This window comes from Callithrix jacchus, chromosome 7, assembly GCF_049354715.1.
Source record: "Callithrix jacchus isolate 240 chromosome 7, calJac240_pri, whole genome shotgun sequence".
In the NCBI taxonomy this organism is placed as follows: Eukaryota; Metazoa; Chordata; class Mammalia; order Primates; family Cebidae; genus Callithrix; species Callithrix jacchus.
In genome coordinates, this window is record NC_133508.1 from 39,672,533 (window position 1) to 39,690,114 (window position 17,582).

The 17,582-nt window shown below is 50.2% G+C and overlaps 1 protein-coding gene across 2 annotated transcripts in view; it reads right to left on the reverse strand.

Annotated features, from left to right (window-relative positions):
* The window catches only part of SSU72 (SSU72 homolog, RNA polymerase II CTD phosphatase), a 29,543-nt gene extending 12,060 nt beyond the window's left edge, over positions 1–17,483 (reverse strand). The window contains exons 1-2 of one of the 2 annotated variants that reach the window (XM_002750185.5): positions 17,118–17,483; positions 8,559–8,702 (exon numbers count right to left, since the gene is read on the reverse strand). In XM_002750185.5, the coding sequence (XP_002750231.1) occupies positions 8,559–8,702; positions 17,118–17,197 (224 nt within the window). In that variant the 5' untranslated portion in view covers positions 17,198–17,483. Of the gene's footprint in view, positions 1–8,558; positions 8,703–16,812 lie in introns of both variants that reach the window. The other variant, XM_035307325.3, reaches the window with a different exon arrangement.
* Between the last annotated feature and the right edge of the window lie 99 nt (positions 17,484–17,582).

Consider the following 17,582-nt stretch of genomic DNA (forward strand, 5'->3'; position numbering starts at 1 on the left):
AAAAATTACCTGGGTGTGGTGGCGGACACCTGTAATCCCAGCTACTAGGGAGGCTGAGGCAGGAGAATTGCTTGAACCAGGGAGGTGGAGGTTGCAGTGAGCCGAGATCATGCCACTGTGCTCCAGGCCCAGGCAACAATGCAAGACTGTCTCAAAAATTAATAATAATAATAAAATTAAAAATAAATATACAAAACAGCACATAACTGCTGACCAGAGAAAATGAGAAGAGCCCCCAGCGTCACGGCCTTAGCGAGCCAGGCTGGACACCACAAAGGAGCAGGACGTGCCAGGACACCAAGAGCAGTGTGTGTGGAAAAGGGAAACTGGAGCCCCAAGCACATGGCCAGGGAACGTGGCCAGAGCCTGCAAGTGCAGGGAGTGCCCCCAGGAGGCAGGAGTCCAGGCCGCCCTCTCCTTCCAAGCGCACTGACCAGAAACAAATGAAAAGCCAACTGGCCCCCAAAAGCCACAGGAGCGGTGGTGCAGAGGCCTTCAGGAGGATGCAGGCCAGGAGGGATTGAGATTACAACCTTAGAAATCATTTCTGGGCTGGATGTGGTGGCTCACACCTGTCACCCAGCACTCTGGGAGTCTCAGGCTGGCAGGTCACCTAAGGTCAGGAATCACAGGCCAGCCTAGGCAATGTATCGAGACTCCGTCTCTACAATAAAATAGAAAAGCGAGCCAGGAGTCTCAGCTACTCAGGAAGCTGAGGCAGGAGAATCACTTTAGCCCAAGAGGCATCAGTGAGCCTTGATCAAGCCATTGCACTCCAGCCTGGGCAAGAGAGCAAGGCTGCCTCTTTAAAAAAAAGTTACACTCCCCTTTGCTTTTTTGGTAAAGCAAAAAATAAATAAATAACAATTAAAAAAGTTTCACAGCATTTCCGTTTTGGGAATTATATTATTTATCTGAATTAGCATATATACATGGGGCTGGACGCAGTGGCTCATGCCTGTAATCTCAATACTTTTGGAGGCTGGACCACCTAAGGTCAGGTGTTTGAGACCAGCCTGGCCAATATGGTGAAACCCTGTCTCTACTAAAACTACCAAAATTAGCCGGGTGTGGTGGCGTGTGCCTGTAGTCCCAGCTACTAGAGAGGCTGACACAGAATCGCTTGAACCTGGGAGGTGGAGGGTACAAGACAACATCCACCCTGGGTGACAGCAGGGCACTGGCTTAATTAAAAAGGTTGGGCGTGGTGGCTCACGCCTTTAATCCTAGCACTTTGGGAGGCCGAGGTGGGCAGATTGTGAAGTCAGGAGTTCGAGACCAGCCTGACCAACATGGTGAAACCCCATCTCTACTAAAAATGCAAAGAAAACATAGCCAGGTGTGGTGGGACACACCTGTAATCCCAGCTCCTGGGGAGGCTGAGGAAGGGGAATTGCTTGAACCAGGGAGGTGGAGGTTGCAGTGAGCCAAGATCACACCACTGCACTCCAGCCTGGGTGACAGAGTGAGACTCCGTCTCTTAAAAAAATTAGTTAAAAAAAAAAAAAAGGCTGGGTGCAGTGGTTCATGCCTGTAAACCCAGCACTTTGGGAGGCTGAGCTGGGAGCATCACTTGAGGTCAGGAGTTGGAGACCAGCGTGGCCAACATGGAGAAACCTCATCTCTACTAAAAGTACAAAAATTAGCTGGGCACAGTGGTGCATGCCCACTCTAGAGACTGAGACAGGAAAATTGCTTGGATGGGGGGTTGCAGGGGAGGCAGTGGGCGGCAGGTGGAAGTTGCAGTGAGCTGAGATCACACCATTGCACTCAAGCCTGGGAAACCAAGTGAGACTCTGCCTCAAAAAAAAAAAAAAAAAAAGCTGGGCATGGCATGGGGCTGTGGTCTCAACTACTGGGAAGGTCACTTACCTGGGTCAGGGACAACCAGGCTGCAGTGAGCTATGACGGCACCACAGCACTCCAGCCTGGGTGACAGAGAGATACCCTGTCTCAAAACCAAGTAACAGTAACAATGGTAAAAATCCAAACCCCAAAGGTAATTACAAAAAAATCCACAAGAAGCACGAACAATATACCAGAGGCTTGTCCTGGCTGCAGTCAGACAAGACCCAGGAAAGTGTTAACTGCGTTTGCATTTCACGGGAAAACAGTCACATTAACACTGACTTGCCTTTGAAGACAAGTGGTCTTGTAGTTCATCACACGAGCTAGTAAACCTTCACCAACTTCAGCGCATAAAGGATGACCTTGCTGTGGGATCCTGTGAGAATCCCACACACCTTCTCCCGTGGCTGAATGTGCTGTCCTGGAGGGGGTGACACTGTCCAGGCCGTATCAGCCACCCTGGCCCTCCTTTCAGAACGGCCCCTCCCTCCTCCTCCTCCACCTTCTGGGCCAGTGGCTGCTGCCTGGACCCCCTCATCGGGCTGAGTGACACTTCATTAGGTCAGACTGTCCATTAACTAACTCAGAAACAGAAGTAACTTATCTTCTCCCCGAAGGCACTCCAAGCAAGCTTGGGATGGCTTAATCACAGACTCCCGTCAATCAAAAGTAAAGAAGTCCCGCAGGAAAGCTCAACTATAGAAAGTATCTCAAGTGTAAAATGAAAACAGAAAAGCCTCTGCATGTGACCCTGGGAGCGAGGCTGCAGCCCACGAGGCAGGATGCCAAGCGCAAAGCTGCTCTACTCCACGTGCCTCTAAGGCAGAGCGAGGAAGGTCTAGGAAAGAAACTTAGAAAGAGCTCCACACATGCTCAGTGAAGGAACGAAAGGCTGTACAAATGGCGGACAGTGAGGAATGGCTGGATCTGTAAAGTGGCAAGCAGTAGGTGGGGGGAATGGGCAGCAGCAGCTACAGGCCTTGTGAGACAAAAGTGTTTCTTCTTTTTTGAGATGGGAGTCTCGCTCGGTAGCCCAGGCTGGAGTGCAGGGGCGCAGTCTTGCCTCACTGCAATCTCTGCCTCCTGGATCCTGGTTCAAGCAATTCTCCTGCCTCAACCTCCTGAGTAGCTGGGATTATGGGTGTGCACCACCATGCCCTGCAGTTTTGTATTTTTAGTAGAGATGGGGTTTCACCATATTAGCCATGCTGCTCTTGAACTCCTGACCTTGTGATCTGCCCGCCTCAGGCTCCCAAAACCAACTGTGGTGATGGCTGCCGAACTCTGAGAATGTACTGAAAGCCAAAGAACTGGATATCCAGCTCAGGCAACTGTATGACTTATAAATTTTATCTCAATAAAACAATTCTGGATGAAACAGCCCACTCATTAAAAGACCCTGCACAGCAGAGTTCCCATTTGTCTACAGAGGTCAGAAAAATTTAGATTTCCACTCCGGTCCATGTATACATATTACTATTATTATAATTATTTTAACTATTTGAGGCGGGGTCTCACTCCATTCCCCTGGCTGGAGTGCAGGGGCACGATCTCAGCTCACTGCAGACTCTGCCATCTGGGTTCAAGTGATCCTCCTGCCTCAGCCTCCCAAATAGCTGGAATTACAAGTGTGATCCACCACACCCAGCCACTTCTGGTATTTTTACTAGAGACAGGGTTTACCTTGTTGGCCAAGCTGGTCTCAAACTCCTGACCTTAAGTGATCCACCTGCCACAGCCTCCCAAAGTGTTGCGATTACAGGCGTGAGCCACTGCATTTGGCCCCACATATATATATATACTATTAATTCCCAAAAGAAAATGCTGATATAAACTTTAATAGTCTTATTCTGTCGCCAGGCTGGAGTGCAGTGGCGTGATCTCAGCTCACTGTAGCCTCCAACTCCCAAGTTCAAGTGATTCTTCTGCCTCAGCCTCCCGAGTAGCTGGGACTATAGGCGGGTGCCACAACGCCCAGCTAATTTTTTCATATTTTTAGTGGAAACTGGGTTTCACCGATTTGGCCAAGATGGTCTCAATCTCTTGACCTCATCATTTACCCACCTAGACCTCCCAAAGTGTTGGGATTACAGGCATGAGCCACGGCGTCTGGACTTTTTTTGAGACGTAGTATCGCTCTGTTGCCCAGGATGGACTGCAGTGGTGTGATCTTGGCTCACTGCAACCTCCACCTTCCAGGTTCAAGCAATTCTTCGGCCCTGGCCCCCAGAGTAACTGGGATTACAGGCACCCACAATCACACCTGGCTAATGTTTGTATTTTTAGTAGACACAGGGTTTCACCATTGGCCATGCTGGTCTTGGAGGAGAATCGCTTGAACCCAGAAGGCAGAGGTTGCAGTGAGCCAAGACCGCACCTTTGTACTCCAGCCTGGGCAATGAGCGAAACTCCATCTCAGGAGAAAAAAAAAAGAAAAAAGGAGAACATTATGACAGCCGAGATTGCACCACTGCACTCCAGCCTGGGTGACAGTGAGACTTTGTCTTTAAAAAAAAAAGTCTTGCTCTCTTGCTCAGACTGGAGTGCAACGGTGCGATCACAGCTCAGTGAAGCCTCCTGGGCATGTGATCCTCCCGCCTTGGAGGAGTAGCTGAGTAGCCGAGACCACAGAAGCGCGACAACACACCCAGCTCATTTACGTTTTGTAGAGGTGGAAGCTTGCTGTGTTGCCCAAGCTGGCCTCTGACTCCTGGGCTCAAGTGATCCTCTGGCCTCCGCCTCCCCATGTTGGGATTGCAGGCGTGGCCCTTGCACCCGGCCTAGTTTAAGGTTCAAATCCCAACACTGCAAACCTAGGCTTACTGCTGTCAGCAATCCCCAAGGGAGGTTTCACAGACAGCAAGTTTCTCAACCCCTAAGACTCACTTCTGGCTTCTGGCAAAAAAAAAATCAAAATCAGCCATCTATAGACAAATATGGACAGTCTCTAACTTATGATGGCTCAACGTCAGGACTTTAGAATGGGCTTACCAGCAGGTAACTTCATGGAAAGTCAAGAAGAATTTGTATTTAAGAAATTAAAGCGGCCAGGCGCAGTGGCTCATGCCTGTAATCCCACCACTTTGGGAGGCAGGTGGATCACAAGGTCAGGAGATCAATATCATCCTGGCTATCATGCTGAAACCCTGTCTCTACTAAAAATACAAAAAAATTAGCTGGGTGTGGTAGCACACACCTGTAGTCCCAGCTACTCAGGAGGCTGAGGCTGCAGCGAGGCGAGCTCACGCCACTGCATTCCAGCCTGGGTGGCTGAGACTCAGTCTCAAAAAAGTTAATAATAAAAATAAATTAAAGCAGCTGGGCGTGGTGGCTCATGCCTACAATCTGAGCACTTTGGGAGGCCAAGGCAGGCGGATCATGAGGTCAAGATGGAGACCATCCTGGCCAACACAGTGAAAGGCCATCTCTACCAAAAATACAAAGATTAGCTGGGTATGGTGATGCGTGCCTGTTGTCCCAGCTATTTGGGAGGCTGAGGCAGGGGAACTGCTTCAACTCAGGAGTGGAGGTTGCAGTAAGCCGAGATTGCGCCACTGCACTCCAGCCTGGGTAACAGAACAAGACTCCGTCTCAACCAAAATAATAATAATAATAATAAATAAAGCTGAAAATAGTGGCTCACACCTATAATGCAACTGCTTTAGTAGGCAAGGTGGCAGGATCACTTGGGGCCAGGAGTTTGAGACTAATTAAAAAAAAAAAATTAAATATTTCACTACTAACAGGACAATGGGCCAATATTTATTGAGGGCTTTAAAAACACTAGGTTCAGGCTCAGCGTTTGCAGGTTCTAATTTATTTAATTATCAGAAAATCTGAGGTGGGTACACACAGAGAAACTAGCCCCTGGCCACAGACGGCAGGTGGTGGGGTCCCCTCAGCCCCGGCTCTGCCTCTGAACAAGCAGCATTTTCCTCACAAGTCGCATCATCCTTTCCCTTGAGATTTTAAACACTTTACCAAATGCTGCACTGTATCGTTGCCTAACATCTTAAAAGACACTTCCTGCTTTCCACTGCAGTTTACAGCCGTCACTTGTGCAGACACACCAGCTGCCGCATGACAGATTTGGTTTTGGGCTCTAATCTGCATGAGTCACTTCATGCAGGCCCCCTGCCTCCACCAACCAGCTAACGTTATCGGGGTCCCCCAACCTGCACATCTGAACACCCCCGAGGGCCCACCCCACCTTCCTCACCTCCATCCCCACTTAGGGAACATGCTCCAGCTGGCCTCGTGCCAGTATCCACAGGGAACTACCTGGGGCAGGCAATGGCAGCACCCGCAAGACCTTCACTAAGTGGCAGGCACACTGTTCTGCCCCTTTGCCCCCATCCAGGGGGCAAAGATCCCCCAAGTAAAATAAGCAAGGCCATGAAGGCACCCTCCTCCCAGCACCTAATGAGGGGCTGCCACAGGCGATGCCTTTCCCACACGGAGGTCCCCAGGGCAGAGCCTGTCAGTGACACACAGCACTCATGCTGCCACCCTTCACCCCACCACCCATGAGAGCATGCGCAGGCACACAGGGCTCTTCTGGGTGGGATGCTTCCTGGGAGCCTACCGACCCCTACGGTCCCTCTATAAAGAAGGAGCTTCTGAATTTTGGGATACCGGGCTCAGCTCCTTCTAGAATGACCAGAGACAGGCTTGTCCTCTCCCTATACCAAGTCCTTCCAGATGAGACCACTGAAGCTGGACTCAGTCCCACGTCCAGAGCCTGGGAGGCCACAGTGGAGTGATACAAAGGGGCTGAGCCTACACTAATCTAGTATGAGCTTGTGCATTCCTAGCTTTTCTTTCTCTTACTGAATACAAGAATTTAAAAAGGAACAGTGCTAACTGAAGAGTAATTTTCAAAAATGGGATCTCAGGATAAGCTTCATGGCACAGTTTAATATGAATGAGATGAGACCAAAGCCTTCTCCAGGGCAATGAAAAGCACCCAGCCCCTAAACGAGATTCTTGGAAGAGGCTCTGTGGTGGGGTGAAGACAGCACGGACAGGGAGCTTGCACAAAGGCCTATCAGGAGGGCCTGCTTTCTGAGGTCCTTCTCAGCCCACCGCAAAAGCGACCACGTCTGAGCCGTGCATAACACGGGCGGACCAGGACATGGCCTATTGAGCCCCTCAGAAATTCTCAGGGAGGTTTTTCCAGACGCAGGTTACCAGGGCTTCTGCAGAGAGGGGCAGCAGGATGTGCTGCTGACATACCCCGGGACGCACAGTAACCCACAGTGAGAGCCTACCTGCGCCTGGACGCCCCCCCCCCCGCACCCCCAACCAGAACCATACCCTCTGCTGCAGCAGGCAGCCTGGGACTCTGCCCGGCGTCCCCACCCACAAACTTTTAACTGTAACTGGCAGAGGAGACAGTGGGGATGGGGGGGGCAGAAGGTGGTGTCATCCTAGGACCCAGTTCTAGGTTTTGCTAGAAAGACCTTCAGGGGCCATTTCTGGCTACCCCAATTAATCTGGGCACAAAAAATTTTTTTAGCTTATTAAAAATTGCAACAGTAGGGCTGGGCACCGTGGATCACCTGAGATCAGGAGTTCGAGACCAGCCAACATGGTAAAACCTCGTCTCTACCAAAAATGCAAAAATTAGCCAGGTATGGTGGCATGCACCTGTAATCCCAGCTACTCGGGAGGCTGAGGCTGTGAATCAGACTTTGCAGTGAGCTGAGGAGCTGAGATCACACCATTGCACTCCAGTCTGGTAACAGAGCGAAACTCCACCAAAAAAAATTCTTAAAAAGGGAGTCGGGTGCGGTGGCTCATGCCTATAATCTGGGCACGTTGGGAGGCTGAGGCGGTGGATCACAAAGTCAAGAGTTCGAGACCAGCCCAGCCAAAACAGTGAAACCCCATCTCTACTAAAAATACAAAAAATTAGCTGGGCATGGTAGTGGGCACCTGTAATCCCAGCTACTAGGGAGGCCGAGGCAGGAGATGGAGACCAGCCTGATCAACATGGTGAAATCTGGTCTCTACAAAATTAGGTAGCTGTGGTGGCGGGCATCTATAATCCCAGCTACTCAGGAGGCTGAGTTCGCACCACTGAATTCCAGCTTGAGCAACAAGAATGAAACTCCGTCTCAAAAAAAAAGAAAAAAAGGAAAAAGAATACTGTTCTCTTCACAGGAGCCTTAGCAATAATCACTCTGCTCTGTGTCCTCCTGAGAAGAAGGAACATTCCCTCCCATTATTTGCTTCTAACAGCCTAGATAGCAAAATTGGCCCTCTAAGGACATCAGATGTGTGAAGCAGCCCGGGGCCACGTGTACCACATGGGCAAGCACATGCACGCACACATGCACGCAGGCACCCCTACCTGGCAAAGGACAGAGGAGGGCAGACCTGCAGTGTGAAAACCAACAGGGCTTTGTGGGTTCTGCGTCCTCACCTAAGCACCCCTGGTTTACATCATGTCAGGACCCTCTGCTGGACCACAGCAATGTAAACCTCACACCTTGCGCGTCTCACAACGCCTAAGGCCATGGGTGGCACTGGAACTAACCCGTGGACGATCCGATGTGCGCCAGGACTAGCAACCAAGCTCTCGCAAAGACAGAGGAGGAGCAAGTGTGTGCACTGCCCAGGGTGACAGCCTCCCGTGCCCGAGCCACATGTGACACCTTCCAGGGAGAACCACCCTGGGGGTTTTAAAGGGCAACCCGCTGGGATACAGTTCTTTGTCTTTCCTAAGAAGATCATTGTACATCTGGTCATATGTGGTTTTGAAATCGTAAACATTGGGCTTGTCCGGAGCTGGTCCTGGAAGCTTCACGTGAGTCCCTGTTCCAAAGGATCGGACACTGAATCCCCGTTTGCTGAAAGACAAAAGCAGACAAAGAATCACAGTTGGACTAAGACACAAAACTCCAAAAGCAAGGGACACGAAATGGCAAAGAAACAAAATGATTAATTTCATTGGCCGATACCAGAGAACAGGTCTTAAAAAAAATTTTTTTTTTTTGAGACGGAGTTTCGCTCTTGTTACCCACCCAGGCCGGAGTGCAATAGCGCGATCTCGGCTCACCGCAACCTCCGCCTCCTGGGTTCAGGCAATTCTCCTGCCTCAGCCTCCTGAGTAGCTGGGATTCCAGGCACGCACCACCATGCCCAGCTGATTTTTTTTTGTTTTCAGTAGAGGCAGGGTTTCACCATGTCGACCAGGATGGTCTTCATCTCTTGACCTCGTGATCCACCCACCCTCCAAAGTGTTGGGATTACAGGCGTGAGCCACCAAGCCCGGCTGGGTCTTAAAATTTTTGATCTAGGATGGGTGTGGTGGCTCCCACCTGTAATCCCAGCACTTTGGGAGGCTGAGGAGGGTGGATCACAAGGCCAGGAGATGGAGACCAGCCTGGTCAACATGGTGAAATCTGGTCTCTACTAAAAATACAAAATTAGGTAGCTGTGATGGCGGGCACCTATAATCCCAGCTACTCAGGAGGCTGAGGCAGGAGAATCACTTGAACTCAGGAGGCAGAGGCTGCAGTGAGCTGAGATCACGCCACTGCACTCCAGCCTGGGCAACAGAGCGAGACTCCATCTCAGAAATAAAATAATAATAATTCTAATTAAATATTTTAGGCCAGGCATGGTGACTCACACCTGTAATCCCAGTACTTTAGGAAGCTGACATGGAACAATTGCTTGAGCCCAGGAGTTTGAGACCAGCCTGGGCAACACAGTAAGACCTCATCTTGGCTGAGGTGGGAGGACAGCTTGAGCCCAGGCGGGCTGCAGTGAGCTGAGATCACACCACTGCACTCCAGCCTGGAAGACAGAGCAAGACCTTGTCTCAAGTAAGCATAAAAACTCCAGAGTAAGTTACACAAAAGCTAGGTAAAAGCAATCAAAATGAAACTGACCACAGCCGGGCTACATCGTAAATTGTTTAAGGCTGTTACTTTAAACTGAACAAAACTGACTTACGTAGATTTGGAGAAGATTTCATGAGAACATTTTAGTCACTGATCAGTGTCCCCAATTCGCAGGATCCCAGTTCACAGGATTCCTAAGGGACTTGTAAAGGTCAAACTGCCTGCTCACTGCGCCTGGCCCCTTTTCTGTATTTTTTTAATTACAACTTGGGATGTGTGGCAATGTGTGGAAACACCTGTGGCTGTGAAACGTGGGGTGCTACTGATGTCTAGAGGCTCGGGATGCCACTGGTCATCCAGAGTCACGTGGGAAAGCCGCACGAACAGCCCCTACAGTGAAGAAATCCGGCCCCACACAGTGCCAAGTGCTGAACTTCGACGTGCACAAAGAGCTCCTGTCAGAGGCCAGGCAAGGTGGCTCAGGCCTCAAATCCCAGTTTGAGAGGTGGAGGTGGCAGATCGCCTGAGCTCAGGAGTTTGAGACCAGCTGGGCCAACATGGTCAATCCCCATCTCTACTAAAAATACAAAAAATAACTGAGTGTGGTGGTGTGCCAGTAGTCCCAGCTACTTGGGAGGCTGAGCCAGGAGAGCTGCTTGACCCCGGGAGGTGGAGGTTGCAGTGAACCAAGATTGCACCACTGCACTCCAGCCTAGTGACAGAGTGAGTCCGTCTCAAAAAAAAAAAAAAAAAAAAAAAAAAGAAACGTGGCATAACAGCAGCAATTCATGACTACAAACCTATGCCCAGGGCCACCCAGACTGTGAAATAGACCTGAAAATGCTAAAATCAAAATTCGTGACATTCATCCATCACATTCAGAACCACAGATCTTGATAGAACATGAGGCTAAAGGAATGAAGTCAACTGTTGGTTGTGACTGAGAGGGTGACAGGCCCAGACACAGGGAACACAAAGGCAGCACACCTGAGAAGGAGCAAGCACTTTTCACCCTAAGCCTAAAATGACTTCCTGACCAATTCAGATAACATAAGATAAAATACTTTCCATCAAAGCACAAGCAAGGGCCCGACACAGAGGCTCACATCTGTAACTCCAGCACTCAGGGAAGCCGAGGCGGGTGGTTCACTTGAGGTGAAAAGTTCAAGATCAGCCTGGCCAAAATGGTGAAATCCTGTCTCTACTAAAAACACAAAAATTAGTCAGGCATGGTGGCATAATCCCAGCTACTCGGGAGGCTGAGGCAGGAGTAACGCTTGAACCCTAGAGGCAGAGGCTGCAGAGCTGAGACTATCCCACTGCACTCCAGCCTGGGTGACAGAGCGAGACTCCGTTTCAGGAAAAAAAAAAAAGCACAGACAAGCCCATAATAATGTGATCACAGCAGCCAAGGGAAACAGCCTGTCCCCAGCACCCACAGGAACTGCCACCTGCTGAGCCCCTTTAAGCAAGCCTATTTAAACACAATATACACTGTTTTCCCCCAACACAATGTTCACTAATGGCAAAAAGGCTATTTAGCTACAGTAGCACTATTCTGTCTAAACTGATGCAACTGATAGGGCAGCCAGCTTGTGCTTCAACAGGGTTTCCTGCAGAAAAGCAAGGAGAGCTGGGAAGGCAGCCCAGACGCCAACAGGCTTCGCTTAAAGGGCCAGTGACTTTGCAGACTCAACTTCCAGACAAGTATTTGTCTGGTGTGTCAAACAACTGTCTTTACAGGTATCAAAAGTCCTATAATCTCAGCACTCTGGGAGGCCAAGTGGGTGGATCACTTCAGGTCAGGTGTTTGAGACCAGCCTGGCCAACATGGTGAAACCCTGTCTCTACTTTAAAAAAAAAAGAAAAAAAATCCAAGCATGGTGGTGTGCACCTCTAATCTCAGCTTCCTAGGAGGCTGAGGCTGAGGCTGGTGAATCGCTTGAACCCAGGAGGCTGAGGTTGTGGTGAGCTGAGATCTCACCACTGCACTCCATCTGGGTGACAGAGAGACACTCTGCCTCCAAAAAAAAAAAGAAGAAGAAGAAGAAGCTATCAGGCATGGTGGCTCATGCCTATAATAAACCCACCACTCTGCCACTCTGGGAGGCCAAGGTGGGAGGATTACTTGAGGCCAGGAGTTCACTATCAGCCTGGGCAACACGGTGAAACCCTATCTGTAAAAATAAATAAATAAAATGAAAATAATAAAAATTAAAAAATTTTAGCAGGGCATGGAGACACATGCCTGTAGTCCCATCTGCTACTCAGGAGGCTGAGGCAGGAGGATCACTTAAGCCTGGAAGTTTGAGGCTGCAGTGTGCTGTGATCGTGCCACTGCACTCCAACTTGGACAACAGAGCGAGATCCTGTCTCAAAAAAAAAAAAAACAAAAACAAAATCAGCCTCAATGCCAATCAGCCTGACTTTGAGCTACACAGTGACCTCATGTTTACAGAGCCCAAATAAACGGCTCATGGGCTATCACCATTTAAATGAGACTTGGAAAGTAAAAACAAAAAACTCTTCTGAAATGGTTACATCCCCTGAAAATGTATGCCATCATTAGTGAAATTTGGGACCTAAACACATTTCAGTACATGTTTCATATACACACATACACACACACACCCCACATATACACACACACCCCACACATACATATATACGTACATTTACATGCACACACAACACACACACACGCGCGCCTTCTATTAAGGTCAAGGATGAAACCATAAGAAAATCATCTTCAAGTCCGGGCGCAGTGGCTCACGCTTATAATCCCAGCACTTTGGGAGGCCGAGGTGGGTGGATCACAAGGTCAAGAGATCAAGACCATCCTGGTCAACATGGTGAAACCCCGTCTCTACTAAAAATACAAAAATTAGCTGGGCATGGTGGTGCGCGCCTGTAGTCCCAGCTACTCGGGAGGCTGAGGCAGGAGAATTGCTTGAACCCAGAAGGCGGAGGTTGCAGTGAGCCAAGATCGTGCCATTGCACTCCAGTCTGGGTAACAACAGTGAAACTCCGTCTCAAAAAAAAAAAAAAAGAAAAGAAAATCATCTTCAAAGCAAAGACAACTGCTCCCTCCTCCATGGGGACAAATCCCCTTTCCCTCTGGCCCTTGTCAGCACCTCTGCCTTCACTGAGCCCCCCACAAAGCGAGGAGCGGTGGGGCCTCCGGTGACTCTACTGTTTCTCCCACACCCTGAGTCCCTTGAGTGTGAGCCTCGCCTCTGCTCCTCTGTCAGCTCCATCATGGCCAGAGACCCTGGGGTCCAGAGCCTCCTCATGGCTCCTAAGCCCTGGCTCCCAGCTGTGGGTTTTCTCTTCTCAGCTGCTATGAGCGGATCTCCTAGAAGGGGGGTGAGGACCGCAACAATGCCTCTGGGAGGGTGCCTGGCTAAGGCACCCACAAGGGGCCTCTACAGCCCTGCGTTGCCCACCCTGGGACCCCTGGAGCCACTATGCTCATCTTTCCAGAAATCACACCATCCGGTAAGTTATGATTGAAAACTGACAGAATTCAGTCCAGTACCTTCTAAAAGCCTCTTACAACAACTTGTTTAGAATTGCTATAATTAAAAACACAGCTTCCAAAAACTAACACATGCCGTAACATCTAGAAGACAGTCTGACATTAAAAAAACAGCCGGGCACGGTGGCTCACACCTGCAATCCCAGCACTTTGGGAGGCTAAGGTGGGCGGATCACGTGGTCAGGACTAACCTGACCAACATAATGAAACCCCATCTCTACTAAAAATACGAAAATTAGCGAAACTCCTAATTAGCCCCACCGCTCCTCGATTTGTGGGGGTCTCAGTGAAGGCAGAGGTGCTGACAAGGGCCAGAGGGAAAGGGGATTTGTCCCCATGGAGGAGGGAGCATTTGTCATTGCTTTGAAGATGATTTTCTTTTTAATTTTCTTTTCTTTTTTTTTTTGAGACGGAGTTTCACTGTGGTGGTGTGAGCTTGTAATTCTAGCTACTCGGGAGGCTGAGGCAGGAGAATCGCCTGAACCCAAGAGGCAGAGGTTGCAGTGAGCCAAGATGATGCCACTGCACTCCAGCCTGGGCGACAGAGCGAGACTCCATCTCAAAAAAAACAAAACAAAACAAAACAAAAAACCCCAAACCTAAGTGGTTCCCAGGGGACAAGTGAATCCTTGGAGCACGAAGTGCAGGAGGCACTGTGGAAATGCAGAGCAGAGCTTCCCAGCATCCCCCAAAATATAAGGCCTCCCAGGACTGACATTTGAAATAAGTCAGCTTCAGACATCAAAGATGATCACCCCAGAGGACACTATGATGTCAACACTATCATCACTTGGATCTGTCAGGAAATTACAGGCCAAGCTCATTTTGTTTTGTTTTGCTTTTTTTGAGATGGAGTCTCACTCTCACCCAGGCTGGAGTTTAGTGGTGTGATCTCTGCTCACTACAACCTCCGCCTCCCAGGTTCAAGCAATTCTCCTACCTCAGTCTCCCGAGTAGCTGGGACAACAAGCGCCCACCACAACAGGCTACTTTTTGTATTTTTAGTGGATACAGGGTTTTGCCATGTTGATCAGGATGGTCTGAATCTCTTGACCTTGTGATCTGCCTGCCCCGGCTTTCCAAAGTGCTAGGATTACAGGTGTGAGCCACTGTGCCCAGCCGCTAATTTTCAATGGGGTAAAATTTTTATTATTTTTGTTTTTATAGACAGGGACTTGCTCTGTTGTCCAGGCAGTTCCGTGGTGCAATCACAGCTCACTGCAGCCTCAACCTCTTGGGCTCAGGTGATCTTGAAGCCCCGTCTCCCATGTAGCTGGAACTACAGGAATATGCAACCCCACGTGGCCAATTTTTAAAATGTTTGTAATAATGGAGGGGGGGGTCCATCCTGTGTTGCCCAGGGCTAAAACTTCTGGACTCAAGCAATCCTCCTTCCTCAGCCTCCCAACGTGCTAAGACTATAGATGGAAGAGCCACCTTGCCAGACCCAACATTTTTAAATGGGGTGAGTCGCTGATTAGTGAACTACAGTTCCTGGGACAATGTCACTGCAGCTTCTGTAGTTTCATGTAGCCATACCCAACTGCATACACACTTCTGCTTTTTTCACTTATCACAAGAATTTTCTATGCTTTTTACAAACATCATTTAGGCCTAAAAGTCTCTAAACCTGACTTTCACAATCCTTCCGAGCTTGTAACAGAAAAGCACTATCACATAGATTTCCTAAGTAAGTTTTAAAACCCTCTAAATAAACCCAAACGAATAGACAAAGCACATACACGGGTGATTTTCAAAAGCAAACGTAGTCTGGGTATGGTGCCTCACGCCTGTAATCAAGCACTTTGGGAGGCTGAGGGAAGAGGACCGTTTGAGCCCAGACATTCAAGGCTGTAGTGGTGAGCCATGATTCTGCCTCACCCGGGCTCGAAAACAAACAAAAAGATGTGAAAATAGCAACATATACAAATTCCAACTTCAATAGGCCAAGCTAAAGGCAACAGAGACATACAACACCCTGCTGTCCAGAGACCACTGAGCAGGAAAAGCAGAGTGATGTTTCCTAAGAGCCTGGAGAACTTCTTGCCCCCGTCAGCATCCAGACCTGCGTCGTGATGTGGAGGAAGAACCACCTACAAGATGGACATGAGCCACAAGCTGCTCCGTGAACCTCGGCATTCTCTGTGTTGATGCCACATGCTGCACTGTGAACCCAGGCACTGTGAACGCCTATGCCACTGGCCTGTGGGTCTGCAGGAACCCCTCCAGCCCCCAAATTGGGCTGCTAAATTCTCCCATTTGTCCCAGGGTATTATAGAAAATTATTTGTAAGAATAACGAAAATAAAACACACCTCGTGGCAATAAAAAGACAGCTGATGGGCTGGGCATGCTAGCTGACGCATGTAATCCCAGCACTTTGGGAGGCTGAGGTGGATGGATCACAAGGTCAGGAGTTTGAGACCAGCCTAACCAACATGAAGAAACTCTGTCTCTTCTAAAACTAAAAAAATTAGGCACAGTGGTGCCTGTAATCCCAGCTACTCGGGAGGCTGAGGCCGAAGAATTGCTTGAACCTGAGAGGTGGAGGTTGCAGTGAGCTAAGATCGCACCACTGCACTCCAGCCTGGGTGACAGAGCGAGACTCCGTCTCCAAAAAGACAAAAACAAAAACCTTCATACTAATTTGTTAAGTTCAAACCATATAGTCTACTAAAAAAATAAAAATAAAAGACTAGGCAAATACTGTGGACAATGTAGACATTAGAAAGAATTAAAAACAGCATCAGCAGATTATGAACACCTGACACTGTTTTTTTGTTTTTTTGAGACATTCTAACTCTACCGCCCAGGGTGGAGTGCAATGGCATGATCTTCCGCTTCCAGGGTTCAAGCGATTCTCTTGCCTCAGCCTCCTCAGTAGTTGGGATTACAGGCGATCACGCCCAGCTACACTTTGCGTTTTTAGTACGGAAGGGGTTACACCATGTTGGCCACACCGGCCGTAAAGGCGGGGTTTCACCAAGTTGGCCAGGTTGATCTCGAACTCCAGATGTCGAGTGATCCACCCGCCTCAGCCTCCCAAAGCGCTGAGATAATAGGCGTAAACAAACAGAGGGATGCTAATTTTCCCACATTACTCAGGAAAGTTAAAGCTGGACTGTGGTAAGAGAAGCGAGATGGTGCTTTCCTTTAAAGTTCATGTAGGTAACACTGGAGGAAAAAAGCCGTTTCAATTTTCTCTTACTATCAAAGCTGACACATATACCAAATTCTAACTGTAACTCTGGTGTTAAGTTTCTGATTTTGCTATGAGACTGAACGAAAAACTTGTATCAAGCAGGACTAAACCTTCATCAGACACGGGCTTCGCAAGAGTCACAGAAGGCCAGTTAGCAGAGCCAAACCGAATCCACGTGGTATTCCAGAAACTACCGGTTGAAGGCCTTCCAGGGAGGAAGAGGATCTTTGGCAAAAGAAAACAAGAAGTAGCAAACACACAAATCCATGGCATTAAAAAAACAGACCGCTTTGTTATTTCCAACACTGTTCTATGCCGAGGTTATGTTGTGCGCGTTTCCAGCAAAGGTGACCAACGTCGCACACGAAATACCTTGATAGGCCGGCGACGCGTAGCCCCTCACTTCGGCTGCTACCCTCGCCCCGGGCCCAGCCTCGGGGAGCTCGGAGAACCCCCGGCAGCGGGCGCCTCATCCCAGAAGCTGCCTTCCCTGTGATGTCCGCCCGCGTGTGGGCGCCGCGCGCCGCCGTCCCGCTGCCATCCCTACCAGCCGACCCCCGAGCGCCGCCAGGTCCAGCTTCCTCCCAGGGCGCCCGGCGCGGGCCAGGGGGAACCGGGGAGAATGGCGGGCCGGTCGCCGGGGCTGAGCGCGCGGGGCCAGGGCGGAGCCCAACTACCTGAGGATATTGTGCGCCTCCATGCTCCGGTTCTGGTTGCTCGAGCACACCACCGCCACCCGCAGCGGGGACGACGGCATGGTGGCGGCCGCACAGCCCGCGGGGCTCCCACCCCACCGCGGTGCTTCCGCGCGAGCAAAATGGCGGCCGCAGTGGCCGGAAGCCGGCGACGCGGAAGCGCCGGTGCCGGCGGCGTACCGTGCGGCGTCTGCCTCCCCGCCCAGCCCGAGCACCGGGCCGCGGACTGCGGGCAGGCGCTGGCCTTCGGGCGCGCTACACTCCGCGAGGCCGGGGGCGGCCCACGGCCCGCCAGCCCCCGGCGTCCGCAGCAGAGACCCTCACTCCGAGGGCGCGGCTGAGCGTCACAGCGCCACGCGCCGGCGCTTAGTGTGACGCAGACGTATTGTGACGTACGCGCCGCGCCGAACGCCTGAGACGTCACAGGTGTGTAGTCGCCGCCGCCGT